General features: G+C 55.6%; 9 protein-coding genes across 9 annotated transcripts; 6 read left to right on the forward strand and 3 right to left on the reverse strand.

Annotated features, from left to right (window-relative positions):
• Positions 1 to 632: 632 nt before the first annotated feature.
• Positions 633 to 2,030, forward strand: PG998_012099 (rds1 protein; the record flags this gene model as incomplete). Its single annotated transcript, XM_066878915.1, has 1 exon — positions 633 to 2,030. One exon carries the CDS (start codon positions 633 to 635, stop codon positions 2,028 to 2,030), a length of 1,398 nt encoding a protein of 465 aa, XP_066725299.1.
• Positions 2,031 to 3,279: 1,249 nt separating this feature from the next.
• PG998_012100 (uncharacterized protein) lies at positions 3,280 to 4,578 on the forward strand (the record flags this gene model as incomplete). The annotated part of the gene is made up of 1 exon (XM_066878916.1): positions 3,280 to 4,578. One exon carries the CDS (start codon positions 3,280 to 3,282, stop codon positions 4,576 to 4,578), a length of 1,299 nt encoding a protein of 432 aa, XP_066725300.1.
• Positions 4,579 to 5,357: 779 nt separating this feature from the next.
• PG998_012101 (uncharacterized protein) lies at positions 5,358 to 7,299 on the reverse strand (the record flags this gene model as incomplete). Its single annotated transcript, XM_066878917.1, has 4 exons — positions 5,358 to 6,040; positions 6,145 to 6,679; positions 6,795 to 7,176; positions 7,259 to 7,299. The coding sequence occupies 4 exons, from the start codon at positions 7,297 to 7,299 to the stop codon at positions 5,358 to 5,360; spliced, it is 1,641 nt and encodes a 546-aa protein (XP_066725301.1).
• A 3,428-nt stretch (positions 7,300 to 10,727) lies between these two features.
• On the forward strand, positions 10,728 to 11,114 carry PG998_012102 (uncharacterized protein; the record flags this gene model as incomplete). The annotated part of the gene is made up of 1 exon (XM_066878918.1): positions 10,728 to 11,114. One exon carries the CDS (start codon positions 10,728 to 10,730, stop codon positions 11,112 to 11,114), a length of 387 nt encoding a protein of 128 aa, XP_066725302.1.
• A 1,225-nt stretch (positions 11,115 to 12,339) lies between these two features.
• PG998_012103 (uncharacterized protein) lies at positions 12,340 to 13,992 on the forward strand (the record flags this gene model as incomplete). Its single annotated transcript, XM_066878919.1, has 1 exon — positions 12,340 to 13,992. The coding sequence occupies one exon, from the start codon at positions 12,340 to 12,342 to the stop codon at positions 13,990 to 13,992; it is 1,653 nt and encodes a 550-aa protein (XP_066725303.1).
• A 373-nt stretch (positions 13,993 to 14,365) lies between these two features.
• On the forward strand, positions 14,366 to 15,477 carry PG998_012104 (uncharacterized protein; the record flags this gene model as incomplete). The annotated part of the gene is made up of 2 exons (XM_066878920.1): positions 14,366 to 14,782; positions 14,857 to 15,477. The coding sequence occupies 2 exons, from the start codon at positions 14,366 to 14,368 to the stop codon at positions 15,475 to 15,477; spliced, it is 1,038 nt and encodes a 345-aa protein (XP_066725304.1).
• Positions 15,478 to 15,996: 519 nt separating this feature from the next.
• PG998_012105 (ankyrin repeat protein) lies at positions 15,997 to 17,946 on the reverse strand (the record flags this gene model as incomplete). The annotated part of the gene is made up of 1 exon (XM_066878921.1): positions 15,997 to 17,946. The coding sequence occupies one exon, from the start codon at positions 17,944 to 17,946 to the stop codon at positions 15,997 to 15,999; it is 1,950 nt and encodes a 649-aa protein (XP_066725305.1).
• An 809-nt stretch (positions 17,947 to 18,755) lies between these two features.
• Positions 18,756 to 19,571, forward strand: PG998_012106 (uncharacterized protein; the record flags this gene model as incomplete). Its single annotated transcript, XM_066878922.1, has 5 exons — positions 18,756 to 18,836; positions 18,900 to 19,038; positions 19,102 to 19,246; positions 19,295 to 19,372; positions 19,424 to 19,571. 5 exons carry the CDS (start codon positions 18,756 to 18,758, stop codon positions 19,569 to 19,571), a joined length of 591 nt encoding a protein of 196 aa, XP_066725306.1.
• Positions 19,572 to 19,849: 278 nt separating this feature from the next.
• Positions 19,850 to 20,887, reverse strand: PG998_012107 (uncharacterized protein; the record flags this gene model as incomplete). The annotated part of the gene is made up of 1 exon (XM_066878923.1): positions 19,850 to 20,887. One exon carries the CDS (start codon positions 20,885 to 20,887, stop codon positions 19,850 to 19,852), a length of 1,038 nt encoding a protein of 345 aa, XP_066725307.1.
• Positions 20,888 to 21,275: the final 388 nt, after the last annotated feature.

Below are 21,275 nucleotides of genomic sequence, written 5' to 3' on the forward strand. Positions count from 1 at the left end.
CCCCATGCCTACAGCAGATGCCGAAGCGAACATCCCACCCCACCAACTTTCTGGCTTTGATATAGCGACCCGATGCAGCCCCGGCAAGGATGGCACCTCCAAAAAGCCCGGCTACTTGCCCTTTTCTATCAGGGCAGACATGGTTCTCCTCTATAACGATGACGGGTACATAGGCTTTGGTGCGGGCGCATCGCGTCCCTGCATGGACCGCCTGGCCGCACTCGAAACCACACCTACCGAACCGCATACGCCTGGCTCACGTAACGGGTACGCTTGCTTGCATTCCCATCTCCGCCCGCTCGGAATTACTGCGAACCACGGGGGTAGTTACTTGGGCGAAAAAGAAAGGCTCGGCCTGGGTTGCCCAGCTACGCGAACCTATTGCTCTTGTCATCATGACGGCCTGAGCACCCACCTCCCAATGTAACGATGCGAAGGTAGGTCGGCCTATGGGCGAAGATCTCTGGCGCAGTCGTCATGGAAAACAATTTGCATCAGGTCATTGCAGATCGCAAGCCACCCATGGCGCGCCGCTGAGTATATATAAGGTGAGTAAAACACCTAGGGACTAAGTGTGTTTTCTTGCCTCTCTTCTTCATCCTCCCCGGAGTACCTCACCTCATCCGACAATCATGACTTTCTCCAAAGTTCTCACGGGCGGAAGCCTCGTTGCGCTCGCATCCCGGTGCTTTGCCGTTCCGATGGTGTCGGATGCGACTACTACCTTCACCTCCGTTCCCACCGTGACGCCGTCGCAGGTTCCCAATACCAACGTGACCTCCCACGGCCCCTATACTGGCACTCCGACTACCACGGGAGCTCTGTCCACAGTCGTCTTGGCCCCGTCCGTCGCCCCTCTGCCCGCCGAGTCTTTTAAGTATGATTACCCGGCCGATGGCAAGCTCCACGCCCCCGAGCCGGCTCCCTACACTCCCGCCGGCGGCCTGGGCACCAACGGTACTCTCCCGGTATACCGACCCATCAGCGACTTCGACTACGAGTCGTTAGCACTGGCCCTCTACCAGGAATGGATTGAGCTCGACCTCTTCCACTGGGGTCTCGCCAAGTTCAGCGTCGAGGACTTCGAGGAGGCCGGTCTGACGGCCGAGGACCGCTACCTTCTGGAGTTCATGGCCGACCAGGAGGTTGGCCACGCCACTCTCATCACCAACATCCTTGGTGCCGAGGCGCCCGTGCAGTGTACCTACAACTACCCCGTTTCTAACGTCCGCGAGTACATCGACTTCTGCCAGAAGCTGACCCGCTTCGGCGAGTCCGGCGTCTACGGCTTCCTCAACCACCTCGACTCCCGTGAGAGTGGCCAGCTACTCCTGCAGTCCATCAGCACCGAGGCGCGCCAGCAGATGATCTTCCGCCAGTTCGAGGGGCTCTTCCCCATGCCTGTCTGGTTCGAGGTCGGCATCCCGCAGTCGTGGGCCTGGACGCTGCTGGCGCCCTACATATCGTCGTGCCCCGCGGACCAGACGCGTCTGATCTGGCAGAACATGCCGTCGCTGAACATCCTCAACCAGCCCAACCCGGCGCGCATCGACGGCTCCGACGTCTGGAACGAGACGACGGGCGGCTACACCAACACGCTGTCGACGGCGGACGTCAAGCCCGACGAGGACTGCCTCAACTCGAACGTGACGGGCGAGAACTGTAGCCCTGCCATCACCCACAACCGCACCAACCCGCTCTCGTACCCGGGTCGCCAGGTGTTCCTGAGCTGGGACGAGCCGGGCCAGGCCGTGGGTCCCAACAACAGCTACATCACGAACACGACGGCGTGCGCGCCCGTCTACGCCGCCTGGGTCTCGCAGCTCAACGTCACCTACACGCCGCTCCAGAACATCAGCGGCAACTCGGCCTTCACCTACCAGCCCAACATGAGCACGTACCAGGGCGACCCGGCCGTTAACGGCACCATCTTCCTCGTGCTGACCGACGAGGAGGTGCCCGTCACGCCTTTCAACTTGACCATGATGAACCCCCACGTCGTGGCTTTGGGCATGTATCAGTCTGGTTAAAGCAGCAGCGGTTGGCACCTGATGTCACATCTGGGAAAGCAGCTTGTCCTGCTTCTTACTTTTACGTGATGATTGGATGAACTTGAAAATGATGGATATGTATTCCCTTTTATACCTAGGAGATGGCCGGTATTTGGATTGATTTCTTATAAGGGCATATTTATGTGCCTGCAACCCTTTACCATAGCTTGGGCTATCGGCTTAATAATAACATTAATACTTATTACTTGAACAACCGGTTTCATTCGCTTGTATCTAGTAAGCCCTGACATAGTTTACAACCTTCTGGGTTGGCTTTGTGTCTTGGCATTTGCTTTATTCTTTCAGTGCGATGTCAAGCTAATATCAACCCAACAGACGTTTCGATATTCAATGTAGATTTTGCTTTTATGTGTTACATTCGTCTCTGACGTGAAAAGGAGATCGTTATAAAACACCGTGTGCCTCGATTAACCCACGACAGACACGGCATATCAATGGTTGATATGCAATATTATATCGACACAGGGCTTGCCAGGAAATCCCCCCGCGGCTTAGGTTGCGATCCAAATCTTTGACCACGACAATTTGGGAGCAGTACCAACATGGGACAATGAACAAAGCTGCCTGCCCGTCGAGCTGGAGGAACTTCCGCAACGAGAAACTTACTGGCCGGCGTTCTTTGTTTCATCCTCTCGTAGCCCCTTTCAGATCCGTGTCTCTTTCAACATGGACTACGACAATACCGGGAACGACACCGGCTTTGAAGGAAGCCTCGTGGTATGCTTTTTTCATATGGCGATCTGTTACCCGATCATATTTCATGATTTTTAACTCACTGTTACCTGTTATTTTCACCTTTTGTTTTCATCGTGTGAGACAATAACTCTCGAGAAGTTAGTCGTGTAAGTAACTGATATCGTATATCTAAACAGAAGATCTATCAGTCATTTTCAGCCGTTAGAAAGGACACTTCGTATATTCGAAAATGCCACCCAAGCGAGCATCGCCACAAGGATCTTCTGCAGGAAACCCTATTAACCTTGATTCGTCTCCGCCTTCGCGAAGACCTAAAATACCACCAAAGCGGACATCGCCACAGGGATCTTCTGCAGGAAACCCTATAAACCTTAGTTCGTCTCCGCCTTCTCAAGCGCCAACAACATCATCCCCAGCAGACCCTCCCAAACGTCCAAAAGTCCCGAAGAATACCGCACCGGTCAACGGAAAGGCCCCGGGTTTCAGGGGCAAACCCCCAGCCCCCACCGGAATGGCTACAGGGAATCAAAACGCGCCCAATCTGCTGTTGGGTACCCTAATATGCAGCAGAGACGACCCGTACCACCACCTCCGCCCCCTACCCAACACCAACGCTGGCCTCAGGCTGCCTGAGGAGTCGGCAATCGTGGGCAACATCGACAGCGTCCACCAACTGCAGGTCGACATGCAGTCATGGGTGCGCGATAGCGCCCTGACCACGGCCCTCAGCACGCTGAACGAACGGATCCTGCCTCCCGCTCTCGAGCAGGCGGGTATGGTCTACATCGAGAACTGGACAGACGAGCTCTTTTTCCAGCTGGGAAGCACCGCGGCCGACGAGGCGTTTATCAGACGCCTCAACGACGTAAAGTTCCGATCCACAGGTCAGATCCGGCAGGCCCAGCTGCACCAGATCCGGCGCCACGCCTGGTCCGTCCTCACCGTCAACCTCAACGGAAATCACTGGGTCACCGTGGTCATCCACCTGGCGGGCAGGCCCAACCGCGCGACGCCCAACCGCTACTTCAGTCGCGTGTCGCGCATCTGCGTCATCAACGGCTTCGAAAACGGCGACACGGAGCGCGTGTACCGGCGCGTCGAGGCGATGCTGCAGCACGCCCGGCTGGCGTTCCCCGGGCCGGCGCCGGGCGGCGCCGGCAGCCGCACCGACGCGGGCCTGCAGCTCGCGGACCCCTGGCGCTGGCGCCGCACCATCTGGTGCCCGCCGCAGCTCGACGGGTCGTCGTGCGGCGTGCGGGCGTACGTCAACGTCAAGAACTTCCTGGGGCGGCTGGTGCGCGCGTGGGAGAGCCGGGCGGACCCGCGGCGCGCGCCGCGCGTCATCCCCGAGGTCGTGGCGGCGGGGGACGCGGGCCAGACGGAGAACAACGAGAACCTCTTCTTCGAGCCGCTGCCGGGCTGGTTCAACTACGAGCTCGAGCGCTGGGAGATGCTCGGCGTCAACGCGGGCGCCGTGGTGCGCGCGTGCGACTACGAGGCCCGCGTCGCCGTCGAGGTCGTCCGCGAGCAGGACGGCGGGCGGGACGGCCGCGCCATGGCCGCCGGCGGGGCCATCAACATACCGCCAAAGCCGGCGGACGCGGACTATGCGGCCTGGCCCGAGGACCAGCGGGCGTTTGTGCGGGCTTTGGGGGCCAAGGACCGGCTGGAGGAGGACAAGGTGGGCGGGGGCGAATTCTGCGCGGATATGCTGGAACAAGACCTACGCCTAATTCCGGGACACAGCCGACGTCCGGGACGCAACCGACGCCGACCGATGTACCACTACGGAAACGCAAGAGGCATGTAGGAGAGCTTGATCTTACCGGCTCTTCGGGCGGTGCCGCTGCACCCGGAGTCCATCCCTTAAAGGCGCGCCGGAACGTGGCCAACACCGTGCTCTACAGCCCCTCGGAGTTGGCGCCGAACAAGAGGCGGCGGAATGGCACTTCGACGGCGGTGAGTATGGCGCGAAGTCACAGTGGGATCTCGATGTTTGACTAGAGAAAGGGGGGCAGGGTGATACGGGTGTTACATGAGGGATGGTATTGTCTCTCGTTAAAGTAAAGGGTTTATTCAGATGGGCCTGAAAACCGTTCTTTGTTCTTTCCTTCCTTCTTATCAATTTTGGTTAACCTGGTAACTCAATAGAAACGAAACCTTGTACGATATCTAATCCCCAGAATGTGCGCGTGGGCTTGAAATTTGTATAATGAGGGATTCAATTTTTGGGTAGCTAGTACTTTCAAGGCAGAGTAGTGACTGCCGTAACTCACTCTTTAAGTCTTTTGATATCTCACCGCGGCACACGATAAACATAAAAAAATGACACAAAGATCGGCATCGTGCCATCGTATATATGAGTACTAGAGGAAGAAAATAATATCTTGTGTTTCTATATAAAGTGGATATATAAGGAGGGTATCGAAGTGAAAAAGGCAATACTAGATAGAGTAGTATCTAAAGGAGGGCAGTAGTAGTTCTGGTGGTGCGTGTCGTCGTTGCATTCGTGATATCCCCGTAGTCAAGTAAGCGCCTTCCCCTGCCCGTCATGTTCTCATCAGGTAACGCGTGCGCCAATCCAGCTCTTCAGACCTTCCACTTGTATCCGCCGTACTTGCTCGTGCCGTATCCCCCACCATCCTTGGTCGCCGTCGTCGTGACTGGCGGCGGCGGCGTGGGCTTCGGGCTGGTGCCATAGCCGCCCCCGTTCGCCGTAGTCGTGATCGTCACCGTCGTGGGCGTGGCGATGCAGCTGTATCCGTAACCGCCGCCGCCCGTCGTAGTCGTCACCGTCACCGTCCCGCCGGACGCGGTCACCGTGGTCGTCGCTATGCCGCCGCTGCCGCTGACGGTGACGGGTACCGTGACTGTGCCCCCTGACACCACTGTCGTGGTGACGGTGGAGTATGCCGTCGCCGTGCCGCCCTGTTGAGTCACGGTCGTCGTGGTAATACCGCCGCTTGACACTACCGTTGTTGGTACTGTCTTGGTGATGGTGGAGTATTCCGTACTGCCAACGCCACTAACTGTCGTCGTGGTCACGCCACCTTGGGCGCTTGAGTAGGAGTAGACAGTGGCAGTGGAATATACAGTGGTCAAAGAACCCGGTGCGGTCGAGGTGACGGTTGTCACGCCGCCCGACGCCTTTGAATAGTCAGTTGTGGTGACGGTGGCTGTGGCTGTTGCGGTGCCGCCCGATAGAGTGGTCGTGAGTGTGATGTAGCCCGCTGGAGAGGAAGGACAGTAGCCGCTTTTTGTGACGGTAGTTCCTGGCAATGTTGTAGTGTAGCCTACGCCTCCTGTTTGATAAATAGAAAACGTCAGGATCTCGGATTATTTGCAGATATTTGGGAAATTGGAGGTGTAGAATTACCTGAGCTAACGGTCACTGTCGTTGGGACTGGCACGGTGGTGGTATATCCAACCCCTCCCGTTGTGATGGTCGTATAGGAAGTTGACACAACGGTAGCGACGCCACCGGAGAGAGTGGCGGTGCTGTACACGGTAGTAGGAACGGGAACGGTGGTGGTGTACCCAACTCCCCCAGTTGTGATGGTCGTATAGGAAGTTGATACCACGGTGGCGACGCTGCCAGAGAGAGTGGTGGTGTCGGTCACGGTCGATACACCGCCGCTGCTGATGACAGTAGTATAGACGGTAGAGTACTCCGTTGTTGGCACCGTCACTGGGGGAACGGGAACTGTGACGGTGACGGGCACTGTCACTGTAGCTGTTGAAACGCCTCCACTCGAAACGATTGTGGAGTAGAGGGTGGTGTAAATTGTTTCCCCCGGGCCGGGGGTGGTGATGGGCACAGTGACCGTCGTCGACCCACTGGGAATGGTGGTCGTCTCGTACTCTGTCACTGTAGTAGCTACAGGAGTGCTAGTGGTGACGTATACCGTGGTCTGCGCAGGTTCGAGATCATTGTCAGTGATAATCTCACGAGAAAGGAAAACATTTGGTTAAAAAGGGGTTTGGTGGGGCTGTGTGAGGACGCTATGAGTATTTCGCAGAACTCACAGTCTCATAGCCAGTGGTACTCCCGATGACAGTGGTAGGAACTGTCACCGTAGTCTCACTACCCACAGCGGTAGAAACCACGGTAGAATAGAGGGTAGAGTAGACCGTTGACTTCTGACCATCCGAGAAGGCGGTAGTGGTCACGGTCGTGGGCACCGGCACCGTCTCCGTGGAGACGATGGGGACGCAAGACTTGGTGACTGTCTCGGTGCATGTGGTTGTCTCCGAGATGGTGGTGGTCACGGGGTAACACTGCGTCTGAGTGCCGTAGCCTCCTCCGTGACCCCCACCACCTCCGCCTCCGTAGCCGCCTCCGTGGCCGCCTCCGCCCCAACCCCCTCCCTCTCCACCACCACCCGGCACCGGGTTGGCGGCCGTGAGACTTTTGATAAATATCAGTTCACCATTTGCTACGGAAGAACCAATGGAAGAGAATTATGCTTGGGCATGAGAGTCTCACTTACGTTGCAAGGAGCAACAGCGGGCTGGTCTTCACCATCATCATGGCGACAATTGGGAAGGAAGATATGCCACTGATGCCTTAGCGGTCAAGGGGGTCCAATAAATGGTCAGGCTGAACGAGGGAGTCTGACAATGAGCGACCAAGCTGGAGACGTTGATGAATGCCTTGGTGTGCCTTGGATTGGTGGATGAGTAGTTGCTCGAAGCACTGGGACCAATCGACCATTTTATACTCAGTTACCCGCAAGTATCATGTCAAAGAAAATAAAGAGCAAAGATGTTACTCGGTGATACGAAGCCACACACATCACATCTTTCGATTCGATCGTTCCGATCCCGTCCGTGTATCCAATCCATAGACTCGGAAGAGTTTAATCAATCCGAAGTCGACAGAATACAGGGAAAACTAGTTTCTGTTACGAGAGAAATCATCGCCCGGGTTCCGAGGAAAAAGCCCATCATCTCGTTTTCCAAGGCATTTCGTCGCGCAGCGACCACGACATGAGCAGGGAGTGGTGATCGCCCAGGTATGACGAGGCCGCAGGCTGACAGGGAGATGGGGAGCCTGGCGGGGAGGTGGGACATGAACGACGGTGAGAACGCCGTCGTGGTCCTGCAGTAGCAGAATGCTTCCATGTCGTGACATAGTCGCAATCCGTTGCTCGCGGGGCAGGCTGGGTGGTCGTGGTTGACCGCCGAGGAGAGAATGACAAAGAGAGAGAGAGAATGGATGGGGCTGCTATTTCCAGGCACGGGTCACAGAATGCTGCTGCGTACAAGCTATTGCATGCCGTGCCCTCTCTTGCCGTGGGGGCCGAGAGCGAGGTGTGGTTCAACCAAAGCACTAGTGCTGATTTTCCCAGCCTTCTTCACCTTGCACAGGACGCCCGTTTGGGCACAGGCGAACTCTTAGAGTGACCAAAAGAGCAGACGCTCGAGGTTCGTTGACACGACGTTGATTCTCCCTGTGTCAAGTTGACACCAGTAACGAGCCGTTTGTGTTTCTGATCGAGCCATACGGATGGCTTGCAGACCTTTTACGCACTTTCATGCCATTGGACAGCCCAGGGCGTTATTTCAAAGCAGCATACCGTGACGTTTATTACCAATATGGGACCTGGCAGTTGAAGGGGGGCCCGGGGGAGCGAGAGAGTGTGCCCCGAGCACAAGCCTACAAGCCCTGGGGCATAGGTCATGTTCTCACACCGTCCACACCGAGTTGAACCTGGTGTACCAAGCTTGTTTGCTTCTCCTGGGGTTGGTGCGTTGTACAACTCAGCCCGAACTGACGATCTGCGGCAATGCGGGGGGATAGTTCTCGTGCGGCTGGCCCGTATCTGCATCTGAGTGGGTGCTGTATTACCTGCAGGGCAGAAATCGTGTGGCGAAATCCGATTGGACGCTGCCCGGTCTGACGGTTGTACGACGGGGCCTCTGTGTGCGACGAAACAAAGCAGCAGCAGGCAAGTGTAGGCTGGCAGGCTGACAGGGATGGCTTGGGGAGATGGGAATCATGATCGACAAGGCACCATCAACAAATCTCGTGGTTCGGGCATGAAGATCCGGAAGGCTGCAGCCGAGTTAGATTGTCGACTTGTCGAAGACATTCAAACGGCCAGTAATACTCCTTATTGAAGGTCTCAGCTGGGCTGCCCTAGGCCTCTGGGCTTGACGCCGATATCGCTGACCCGCAGGGCGATGACGCGACGAGGTCAATAATGGTGGCCGTGGTGTCAGCCAGTTGTTACAGATCAAAGGATACTTCAGCCCAGAACACTCTATCTCAAGCGACGAGGCTTCCAGTCCTACACGGAGACGCCGGGTCAGTCGGAGAGGGCTTCGATATGACAGATTCTGGGTCAGGCAATACACCCACCCGTATCTTACGATGGTAAAGACATGTCATGGCGAACTTGGAAGAAAACAAAACAACATTGACTAGTGTGATAGTCCAGATAGGCATATAAGGGAACCGGTGCTTTCTAGAAACCTAACCAATTTCCCTGCTGTTGGTCACGGTCCAAGTCGGGATCAGGGATGAACTTCCAGCAAGGGGGACGGTGTCGCGACTGTGACAGGGGTAAGCAGGCAACTCGTCAGAGCTACCGTGATTCACTGTGTACAGGCATACTAATTCAATTTAGGCTTTTGCTCTTCTTCTTTCTAGCATATCGCTTTATTACTATCTACCTGCTCGGTATTGTTCCTCTATTTATCTACTGCTGCTTGCTATGATGCGACAAACGACAATATCAAACATAGCTAGGGGGCAGATGCTTTTCAAAGTTGCCTGTTAGGAACCAGGGCTTGGCTTCTCCCCAAGGTGGAAGCATGTTCTTATTGAGATTGAACTGCTTTTGCATTAGCAAGTGGAACGTGGTCAGTCGGTCAAGACGTGGGATGGTCGGATCGATCAGTGCTTCCCGATTCCACGCATCGGGATGCACCGCCTTTTCCTGAATCTCTGTACCTCTGTTATACCAAGCCCACTCTTCGGCCCGACCAAAGTCCACGGTGAACAAGAACCGGATGATGGACTTGGTCTTCTTGCTCACTTTATCCGGCGCACCTCCGAGGTACACAAGCTTGAGAAGCATGGTCATGTCCGGGCGGACCGGGGGTGATACCGTCTCTGTTGTTGTTACGGGAGGAAGCGCCAACCTTTTCATTCCAAACATGGAGGGCATACTCGAAAGGAGTGAGTCTTTCGAAGCCACTCCACTTAGCTTGCAGGTCAAACTTTCCTCTGCTGATCAGCTCGCTGACCATATCATGATCCCACACTTTGATTGCCGCCCGGAGATGGAACAGCTCGGGTTTGACCACCTTCTTTAGCAAATAAAGAGAAGCTTGATGACTGTTCCCTGATAGCCGGTCAAACTGGCGATCGGCGCCGAGGGTGGCCTCGAGGCACTGGTTCGTGAACTGCGCCACTCTCTGCGCATTGTCTTCGGCAGACAAGTCCTTCCTATAGAGCCACGGCTCGCAGTACCGCCACATCTGCACGAAGAACTTCGAGCCCCCAAAAGTGGCCTTTGCCACGTGGAGTAACGTTGCCTCCAACTCATCGAGGTTAATGCTGCCCTTGTTGAATTGGTGCCTGAGAATAATCATCACACCTTCCCAGTAGCATTGACGTGCGGCAGATAACAAGATCCCGTCCCCTTCTTCCACCTCGGTGTCCCTGTCCGCACCAAATTCTAGCAGGTGATAAATAACAGTCTTTACATCGTCAGCTTCTGGAGCACACGATCTCGTGCTATTGAAAGAGTCTCTCACGGCCACCACCTTCATCGACATGTCCATAATCCGACGCAGGTTATGTTCATTGGCCGGGCACACGCTTTTCCAGTGTTTGATCAGGGCTGGAATCAGTTCGTACATGCCATTAAACTCGGCGATTGCAAGGAAGGTAGTTAGCTTCTGCCACATCTGGTTGACTCCATCTGCAGAATCATGTTTCAGTCCGGAATGACCATCGTCCTCCAGAAGAGCTATACACGAATCCTCATCTCGCCCACTGAAGGCAATAGAGAAGGGAGTCGCGTCCAGTGTATGGTAGGGGTTGCTGAAACGAGAAGACGTGCTGCTGACGGCCCAGTCTACCTCGACGCGAGGGCGGCCGAAGAGGCTGTCTATACTGACAGGTGCGAGCCCCTTGCTGACCAGCAATTGTACCACATCAGAACGCTTCGCGCGCACAGCCGCGTGGATGGGTTGAAGTTCGACCAGTGGCCCTACCCAGGCTCCGGTGAAAGCGGCAGGGAATGTGTGGGCGTATTCGTCAATGATGTCCTCGACGACCGCGAGATCTGGACAATGCACAATAGCCCTATTGAGAAACGTCTTACTGGCTAGGCGACCCAGATTGTACTCTGGATTCTCAGGGGGTCCCCAAAGATCTCCAAAGCTCCTTGGATCTTCGTCTTCGTCTTCCGCATTCCAATAAAACTCATATTCTGGACCGAAGTTTCCTGACGAGGTCGATATGACATCATTTCTTTCTATTGGTCCCATACCCCTCCGAGCCACATGTATAAGCCAATCCATCTCTTTCTTGCTTTCCTGTGTGTTCCAGTACGAGTCATCCTCAATGGCTCGGCAGAGCTCTTTCGCACGGAGGGTATTGTCTCGGTCGATCACGGCGGAGCGGCGGTATACATGAGTACCACCGAGCTTGTACCACATCGTTCTGCATGTACGGGCAAGGGCATTGCCTTTGAACAAGACGGGATGGTCGAGGTGCTCTTCGATCATCAGGAGTAGCTCCGTAGGTAAGCTAATGAGGTTTGCCATGATTGAACAGTTCTTTCTTTTCTGGCTTGATGTCGAGCTGTCAACTCAACAGAAGCGGAACCTTGTGTAATTAATAGCAGACCCTGAAAATATGCGCACACGAATATGGTTGAGCAATGGAATACTTGATGTGTTTGCCCCATATACCGTCATGGAGGCAATTGATGGGATATTTATGGGGATATCTCCCGTGTCGGCCTACTTACATTAACAATATAGTTGTTTCTAGGAACACAAAACGAGCTTGGTAACAATAGACTCCCATACATGTGCCTCGGATTTATTCACTGAGGGTACAATATCTTTATGGCCTGACTCTCATTGAATTTAATGTCAAGAGAGTTCTTTATGAGATGGCTTTTTGGAACTAAGAAGAGGATGGCGTTGTCGGGACAAAGCGATATATCTTGTAGTAGCCGTCTTGTTCGGCACTCGGGGGCCGATCGTAGCACGGCTCTATGTACCGGAGTGCACTAATAAACATGACGGTCTCGCGTTGAAGGAATACCGCCGACGCCGACGCCTGGGGAACCTGGGCTCCCCTTTAATAGCGCCATAATCGCCTAAAACGTTGACCCGGCGGGCGCAGTATTGGGCCGAGGCCCCACACTACCCCTATGGTCGGGTAAATGGGTTATCGAGTCTCGTGAGATCACATGAGCTCAATGTGCTATAATACACAAAGACAGGCATCCCGTTACAGTTCAGTCCTCAAATCTATGTATTCGGGTAATTAAGAAAGACAATATCTTTTAACCTACTAGCCCTTACTCGATTGCCATTCCAAATGGCAGCTCCCGCATCCACTATTCTCATTCGGGCCAATGCCGTCCACTGTCAAGACCCATCGCAGGACCCGTCTTACACCTGCAAATCCGTTTTCATCCGAGGCTCCAGGATTGAGGCCATATCGCCCTCGGCCACGGGACTGGACAGCCTTATCATCCCCCAACAAACCCGCGTCATCGACGAGCCCACAGCAACCGTCCTGCCCACATTTGATGACACCCATACTCACCTGGTGTTTGCCGCAGGCGCGGTATCCGATGTGCCCGTGGCCGACTGTTCCGACTTGGCCTCTATCCTATCCCGCATCCGCGAGAGAGCGTCGACTACGCCGAAGCGGGAATGGATCCAGACTGCAGCAAACTGGCAAGAGTTCAACATCGCCGAGCAGCGCCTGCCGTCGCGGGCCGAGTTGGACTCCTGTTCCACCGAACATCCCATCCTGGTAAAGCGGGGCGGCCACAACATGGTGCTCAACACGCTGGGTTTGGAAATGGCGAGCATCCAGGAGGGAGTCCCCGTTCCTAGGGGCGGATACGTAGAGCACGAGAAAGGGTTGGTCCAGGACACGGCTTGTACGTCCGTCTTTGCGGCGCTGCCTGCCACCTCTTTGGACAAGAAGCTAGAGAGCTACCGACTGGCTACCCGAGATTACGCCGCCAAGGGCATCGGGGCAGTTCGAGACTGCTTCGTCCCCATCGACGAGCTGGCTAATCTGCAAAAGGCTTATGAAGCCGGTGCTTTGAATACTCGAGTTCGTGTCTTGGTCAGCGCCGTAGGCGAACGCGATCTTGACTCCGTTCTCGATAGAATGGAGCCTTGGCGAAAAGCCCCGTGGAAGGACCACCCATTCTTACGAGTATGGGGCGTTAAGTTCATGATCGACGGCGGGATCGAGACTGCTGCCACGAGCCGGCCGTACAATAACCCGGAGACGCATCTCTGCACTTGCGTCGACGGTGTGCAGCAGGACTTCAAAGGCCTGCTGCTCATGGACAAGGAGACGGCCCTGGCGCAGATGGAGAAAGTGCTGCTCCGGGGCTGGAAGGTCGGCACCCACGCGTACGGCGACCGCGGCGTCGAGTTCTACCTGGACCTCTGCGAGGAGCTGCTGCGCCGACACCCAGGATTGCCCAAAGGGTCGCTGGTCATGGAGCACGGCGGGCTTGCGGACGCGGTGCAGCGACGGAGGGCCGTACGGATGGGGATCCCCGTCACCGTCCAGTCGTCGTTCCTGTACAACCTGGGCGGGGTCCAGCCATACCGCTGGGGCGGGGATGTGTTCAAGGACGCGATGCCGGTGCGTGAGTGGATCGACGAGGGTGCCGTAGTGAGCGCGGGCTCTGATTATCCCGTCGGAGACTACGGTGCCAGACTGTCGATGTGGACGTTATCGACCCGAGACACTGTGGCGGGGGTCCAGGGGCCGGAACATGCCGTGAGCTTGGAGGAAGCTGTGGATTTGCATGTTGGGAGGGCGGCGGCATTTTTGGGCGAGTCGCAGGATAGGAGCTCGATAGCTGTGGGAAAGCTGGCTGACCTTGCCATTTGGAGAGATGACCCGTTCACGGCGACTGCGAAGCCGGACAAGGAAACGTTGACAACTCTCTACACGATTATCGATGGCAAAGTAGTATATGAATCAAGCTTATAAGGCTTAACCAGGATACTCAATATTCGGAAACCTATGACGGACTTCGACTACCATAGTAGCTTGTGCCGATATACCGGGCTTATCAGACACAGGTCTGGCCTGGGCAGAACGATTGCTAATTACCCGGGTCCCTTCACGATTTATCCTCGTAATCAATGGCCAATGACCTGTCAGGTGTTAATGAATACCACACGTGGGGGTAATTAATTCGGCATTTATATATGACTTCCGATTAGCCAGATGTCTCTCAGTGTCTAATCAATGTACCCGAGGTATAAATAGCCAGGGGTGATTCCCACGAAATTCATAGCAAGAGTAGATACGAAATTGATCTAAAATTCTAGACACAGACACCCAGAGAAGATCATCAAAAATGAACTGGCTCCTAATATTACTTCAAACCGGGCTTAGTGAAGCCGCGCTTCGATTCGGCTGCGCAACCGTGTCTTCGCAGCGCCTGGATCCGCTCGTCGAACCCGGCAAGATCCCCTCGTCTCACGTCCACCAGATCGTGGGCGGCAATGCCTTCAATGCGACGATGACGGGCGACATCGGCGAGCAGGCAACCTGCACGACGTGCGTCTACACCGAGGACTTCTCCAACTACTGGACAGCTGTCCTGTACTTCCGGCACGAGAACGGGTCCTACAAGCGCGTGCCGCAGTACCCGAACGCCCAGCTTGGATACGAGGGCCGGGACGACCCCACCATCAAGGGCGGCATGACGATCTACTACACCGAGAAAGACTTCCAGTCGGATGGAGACGACTACATCACCGCTTTCAAGCCAGTAAGCGCATGCCCCTTTTTAAATCCCACCCAAAGAAAGAAGAAGAGACGCAAAAGCTAATCCACCCCGCGCAGGGTTTCCGCATGACCGTCGGCAGTCCCACGATCACCAACCTCAGCGAAGCCCAACGCTACCCGGGCCTGCGGTACACCTGCCTCCAAGACATCCTGACGCGCGGCCACGAGACGTACGCGCTGCCGTCGCAGCCGTGCCCCGGTGGCATCATGGCCGTACACCACTTTGCTACCTGTTGGGATGGCGTGAACCTCGACAGCCCGGATCACCAGGCGCACATGCACAACGTCAAGGCGCCCGGCGAGGGCGGCTTCACCAACGCCGCGGCGTGCCCGGCGTCGCACCCCGTCAAGGTGCCGCAGCTGGCGTACGAGACCATGTGGAACACGAGCGCCTTCGCCGACATGTGGCCCGCGGACGGGTCCCAGCCGTTCGTCTGGTCCTTCATGGACGACAAGGGATACGGCACCCATGCCGACTACGTCTTTGGCTGGAAGGGCGACTCGCTGCAGCGCGCGCTCAATAGCTCTTGCATGTTTCACGGCTGCGGCAGCCCGGGCATGCCGGGGGTGCTGAAGACGCAGCCCGTCGCGGACATGAACCGGTGTGCCGTGGAGAACACAGTTACGGAAGATACGGAGGGGTGGCTCTCGGAGCTTCCGGGACAGCAGATGAAGTAGAAATTGATGGGACTTATCGGTTGATCTTGAATGGGGCGGCCGGATCACTTAGTTTTAGCTCTTCGCCAAGATCCTCCGTATTGTACAGATCATGTTAACTTGATGCTGTTGTTGAACCAGCCCATTCAGGGGTTAGGGGCAATACTCCCATTCGAGGGAGGTCACGTGCGAGGCATCGCACGGACCACCCTCGTGCGAGCAAAAGGGAGATTGGCCGTCACCCCCTATTTCAACCGTACGTATACGTACAGAATACACCCAACAGCTGTCGATATTAGGTTTTAGACTTCCGACTTGTCATGCACGACTTCTAATTATTGGATGAAACAGCCCTGTCCAATCCTGTTTCGTAAAGCTTTGGCGTTCAATGGCATAGATTCATTCGAGACAAGGGGTGATTAGGCGCCAGTGCGGGGAAAGCTGACAGACACCCTGACAATCCACGACGTCGTTGCTAGACACAACAACTCGCCAGCACCCTTTGAGAAGATGTATTATAAATCCAAAAAGAATCCACTATTATATATACAGAGACCCGCCCAGCTCCAACGAACGACCGCGAGGGCGCGTATCCCTCCAGGGCTTATTATCCCACGTCACTTGAAACCGCCCAGTCCCCCGCGTCGGATTCGCATGTCCACGCCCGATACTAACATTGTTTTTTAGATGATACGTATTCGCCCTTCCATGCTCTCTAGTAGTCTCGTCTTCAATGACTTTTTGGACTTTGGCGGGCAGCCTATCGTAGCCTGATCGGAACTGGCGATGCTCGAGCTCCTCAAACTCTGCAAACATTCTATTGGATATCCCGTGTCCGAAGGACTCGTTAGCTTCTTCCCGGCACGCCGCAAGAGCCTGGCGGGGCGTCGTGCCCTCCGCGTCCGGCCGGTCCATGTCGCCATCCCCCGCCCCGGCTTCCGTCAGCATCCGCATCATCTCGTCTTGGGCCTTCAGCGAGCCGTCGAACCGAACGAAATTGTCGCCGCATGCGTCGCTGCGCTCATAAATACAGTTTGCTGCGATATGCAGCGGAAGCTCCGTCTTGCTGTTCGTCACATCGGCGCGTAGGTCGTGTTCCAGCAACCACTGTACCAAGGCTTTCCAGCGCCAGCACCGAGAGGCGAGATGAAGCAGCGTGTTGCCGTTTGCGTCTACGCCTTGGAGCTCAGCCCCGTGTTGGAAGAACACATCGAGATCGTCGGGTGATAAATGGCGATTCACGGCCGAGGGCATGTAGCTGCGAGAGAATAGGGTAAGCAGCGGCGTGCATCCCTCTTCGTCTTTGACGTTTAGATCGGCGTTTTTCCCCGCCAAAAACGTGGCCACATCTGCGGACTCGAGCAGAGACGCATAGTGCAGTACAGTTCTACCCCAACGGTCCTGGACGTCAAGCTGAGTCGAGTCGCAGGCAATTAATAGCTCCAAAAGACACGTCTTCATCTTGTCGGACGTTGCTACTAGTCCCTCCTCCCAGACATCTCCATGCGTGTAATGCAGAGCGACGTCGAGGGTAGTCCAGTGAAATGGCGTCATTCCGTTGCTGTCGCGAGCTGCGATCATCGACTTGGCGTCGCTGCCCCCAGCTTGGAGTAGTGACCTCACACCCGCGATATTCCTGTAGTGACAGGCAAGATGGAGGGGAGTCACGTCTTCTGTCAGCTCCCCTTCTTCGGTATCTTGAAACTGGTGGACTTTAACGTGGATATCGCAGCCGCTTTCTATCAGGCGACTGATGAGATTCCCACTTCCAAAGCTCGAAGCAAGCGTCAGGGCAGTTTCCGTTATTGGTTCCATCGGCTCAAGGCGTGCGTCTGTGCTGGTAGGTTCCTCTGGCTTCACCAATAGTGGGGGCACGACCCGGCTAAGCAGTATATCCAGAGCGTGCTGGTCGGAACAGTTTGACGGGACACTCCAACCGGGGATCAGAAGCTCCACATTGTCGCAAAATCGTTTGCTTGAGAGACATCGCCTGTCGTGAATATTGGCGCCTCGGTCGAGCAAAAGATGCACGACCTCCTCTTGGCGTGGACTCCAGATGTGCCCAGGTATCTTGAATTCGGGATAGGCCTTGAATCGGTGAGGAGGGCCACTTGCCAGTGTACTTAGCAGAAGACTGCCATGCGGCCCGGCTGAACTCAAAGACTCTGCAGCCGCGTCTATGTGATTGTCAAGTATCCAGCGTGCAACCTTGACCTGGCCGTTGCGACATGCCCTGTACAGCGAAGGAGCCCAGTCGGTCTCTCCAGCAGCTGCCATCAGAACTCGAAGAACCTCGAGGCTTCCGACACTGGCAGCAAATGGAATGGCGGCATTATGAATCTGACCATCGGGGCGGACAATTAGCCATCTCTTGATATCAGGATGAGCCACCACATGCTCTCGGACTGCAACAACGTTGTCCTCCCTGATGATCTGATAAATGTCGTTGGCGGCCGACATGTCCTCTTCCAAGTCGAATATGTCGAACATAACTCTTGTTTGACAGATGGCAATGTACAATAGAGAAGAAGAAGAAGAAGAAGAACTAGATAACGCGAGTATTGTGTTTACTTAATATGCCAGTACTAGATCGACCTCCTTCGAATATTCGGACAATACAATGGAGACCAGACGCTAGTAAGTAGCGCCCGAGGCATTTGCAGGAACATCCACCCATGCCCTGCAAATATGGATACAAGCTCTACAACTGGAAACCGGCCGTGACTCATTCGCCGCTTGCTGGATACTTCAGATATTAACCAGGTCAAGGTGGCGGTTGTCCGTACCGCGGATTTCACGGCCCAAGGTTCTTGTGGAAGCCGACCGGCTCCGGTTGCAGGCCAAATGAAAAGAAACCATTCGTCTCGCGCGTCAGGGGCACGACGTCGGGCCACACACAGCATGCCCAGAACCCGGCGGCTGGAGATGCCGCTGCGGTACGGCCAGTGGACGAAAAGGTTCAGGGCCGACGCGCGGGTCGTAGCCTCCTCTCCGAAGCCCATCCGGGCCTGTCAGTCGTCCATTCTATGTGTCATCACCTCCTCGGCAGCGCCTGGCGCCGAGAACCGAGAGGCCTAACCGTTTTAGGAGAGCAATGGGACCTGTCAGCCTATCGGGGGCCGAGCCGCCGCCCCTGACAGCTTGGCCCACGAACAGCAGTTGTTGGAGGTTGGTTGTTGGGCTCAGACCCTGATGCCGAGAATGTGCCGCTCTCCCGCTTGGGACAGGCTATTGATCAGGCCTCATTACTCATGCAATGTACTCATCAATAATCACAACAAAGCTGCTCAGTTTCCATGATGGTTCCAAGAAAGACCCTGACGTTCCTCGGCGCCGTTGGTTCGGGGAAGAAGACTCTGATCGGAAACTTTATATGGAAGGTGAGATTTGACTCTTTATGATTTTGAAGCCGCGCTAAACAACCGTCATGCTCGCTATTCCAGACGGGCCCGAACATGCTTATTGTGGAAAAGCTCGAAAGGAACGGCATCAGACGTTTAGACCAGATCCAACCCTTCGCAGAGCAGAATAGCATAGAGCTCGCCGTGGACTTGTCGCCCTATGCCTACTACATTGTAGAAGGTGCGGCTCTCTTATAGTAATAAGCTTATGGTAACCTCGAGGTGCTGACTTGGGCTGGTCTAGCAAGCAAAGAACCGGATATCCTCCTCTGGGTGGTTGATGCAAACGCCCTAGATGGAGGAGAAGCATCTAGGAAAGAGCTAGTATCGTCCTTGTCGAACGGAAGCGTTCGACCGAAGGATCGACTGCTAATTTTGGTCAACAAGATGTGCGAACTCTCTTCTGAACAACCGATATGTTCTAACTGCTAGTACAGAGACCAGATGGAGTGGTCTGAGGCAGCGTTTAGCCCTCTTGCTGTGCGCTTCCGAGATCTTGACGGGCTACCCTCCAAGTGAGCATCTTCTCTGAACCCCTTTCACTGCGCAGCTTTCTAACTGGGTAGAACCTACATCATTCCCGTATCTGGGTTCCACGGTGCCAGCCTCGTCGAGGTGCCTCAAGATGTTGAGTGGATGAACCGAGACTCGACCGTCGATAGCAATGTAGCAGGCATTGTACTGGGGAAATGCTTGGCTGACCTGCTTTTGTGAGCTGGCACGGAGCCGACCACGATGGCGGCCATTCCGGATGACCATCGGCATTGCTTTTCGATCAAAAGGCACAAACTTACACGGCAATTCAGGAGGAAGTTTGGCCAATTGTCAACGTGGCCATTCTGGAATACGGAGAACATATATGCAGGGGCGGGACATCAGTCAAATGTTCTGTGGTGCGTTGCATCGCACAACTCAACTTGCAACACCCATCCGAACGACCATAAACCGAAAATCGCATTTGCGTGAAAATATCAATCTCGTATCATTGTGTTTCAAACGCCTGCTTCATCAACCGAGACGACTGTGTCATATCCCTTGACGGGCGCCGTCGCCATCTTCGTGTCCGGCCTGTTCCGCCAATACGGCTCAACCCCCATCTCGCGGAACCTCTTGCGCTCGTAGTCCTTGGTCACCAGCCAGTTGCTCACCACCATAGCCAGCACCCCGCCCACGATGCTGGCGCCGGCCACCAGGGGCGCCAGGATGGAGAAGACGGTGAAGCCGTAGCTGGCGCTCTGGAACGCGCTGTCCGCCTGGAGCCGCTCGACGCCGAGGCCGACCTGCATCGCCGACAGCACGATGACCACGTAGCCCAGGACGGCGGCCAGCACGCCGAAGTTGTCGCGCAGCAGGTCCACGTAGACGGTGTGCGCGTCCACCTTGGAGTAGCCGCGCAGCACGAACCCCCGCGCGAACCGGTACACCTTGTTCAGCCGGCTCAGCCGCAGCTCGCCGTACCAGTACCGCGGGTTGACGGACGCGTAGCAGTGGCCCTCCAGGTACTCCCTCGCCAGCTGCCGCCACGCGTCCCACGTGACAGAGTCCGGTACCAGTCCCTTGTCGACGGCGATGCGGAAGTCACTCTCGTACGCGAGGAGCGCGGTGTATGAGAACAAGAAGCCACGGGCGCACGCGGCGAGATCCCCGTCGCTGTTGGCCGTGATAGTATCTTGAGATGCAGAAGCAGCAGGGGAAGAAGTCGATGTCGAAGCGGGCAGAAGGTAACGAGCCCAGACGTCGGGCTCAAGCAGCCACGCTGGCAGCGGTTTGAGGAAGATGCGACTTTTGTGCCACACGAGGTGCAGCTCTGGGTTCTCGGTGATGGTGACGTCGCGCCCGATGAGGACTTGGTGGTGCAACGGCCGCGGGGGCATTGGGCGTCCGCATACCCAAAGCCAGTCGCGCACAGCATCAAGACGGTCGACGCTCAGCTCGCGCGCGAAGAAGCCGCCGGCGTCGTTGACCTGGGGCGGCGCGATGTGGTCGTGTTTGGTGCGATGGGACGCTGGGAGCAAGTGGGCAAGGTCCATGGCTGTGCGTGACGACGGAGCGCTTGGACCGAGCGCTCGCGTCGTAAAAGGCAAAGACGACATGCTTTCCATGACTGACTGACTATACTGGACGTGATCTTCGAGTTAGGATTCAATGGAATCAATCTGATGGAAAGAAAAAGCTTGTTAGGTATCCAACGTAAGGCGGAGCGGCAAGGGGCTCGGGCCGCGACTGAAAACCCCAAAATAGCATCTTCCATGGCGGTCCGCGAGACTAGCACAACTCCCCCCTTACCCCATTCAGATCTGACTCAGCTGACCTTGTGCTATACCTTGCATGGAGCCCAAATGCACGTTATGTGATTGGCCACGATTACGACCGTCGAACGTTTGGCTAACCTCATTTGCTCAAGTGCTTACGGCCGGG

The sequence above is a fragment of the Apiospora kogelbergensis genome (assembly GCF_038363985.1).
Source record: "Apiospora kogelbergensis strain CBS 113332 chromosome Unknown utg000008l_segment0_segment0, whole genome shotgun sequence".
In the NCBI taxonomy this organism is placed as follows: Eukaryota; Fungi; Ascomycota; class Sordariomycetes; order Amphisphaeriales; family Apiosporaceae; genus Apiospora; species Apiospora kogelbergensis.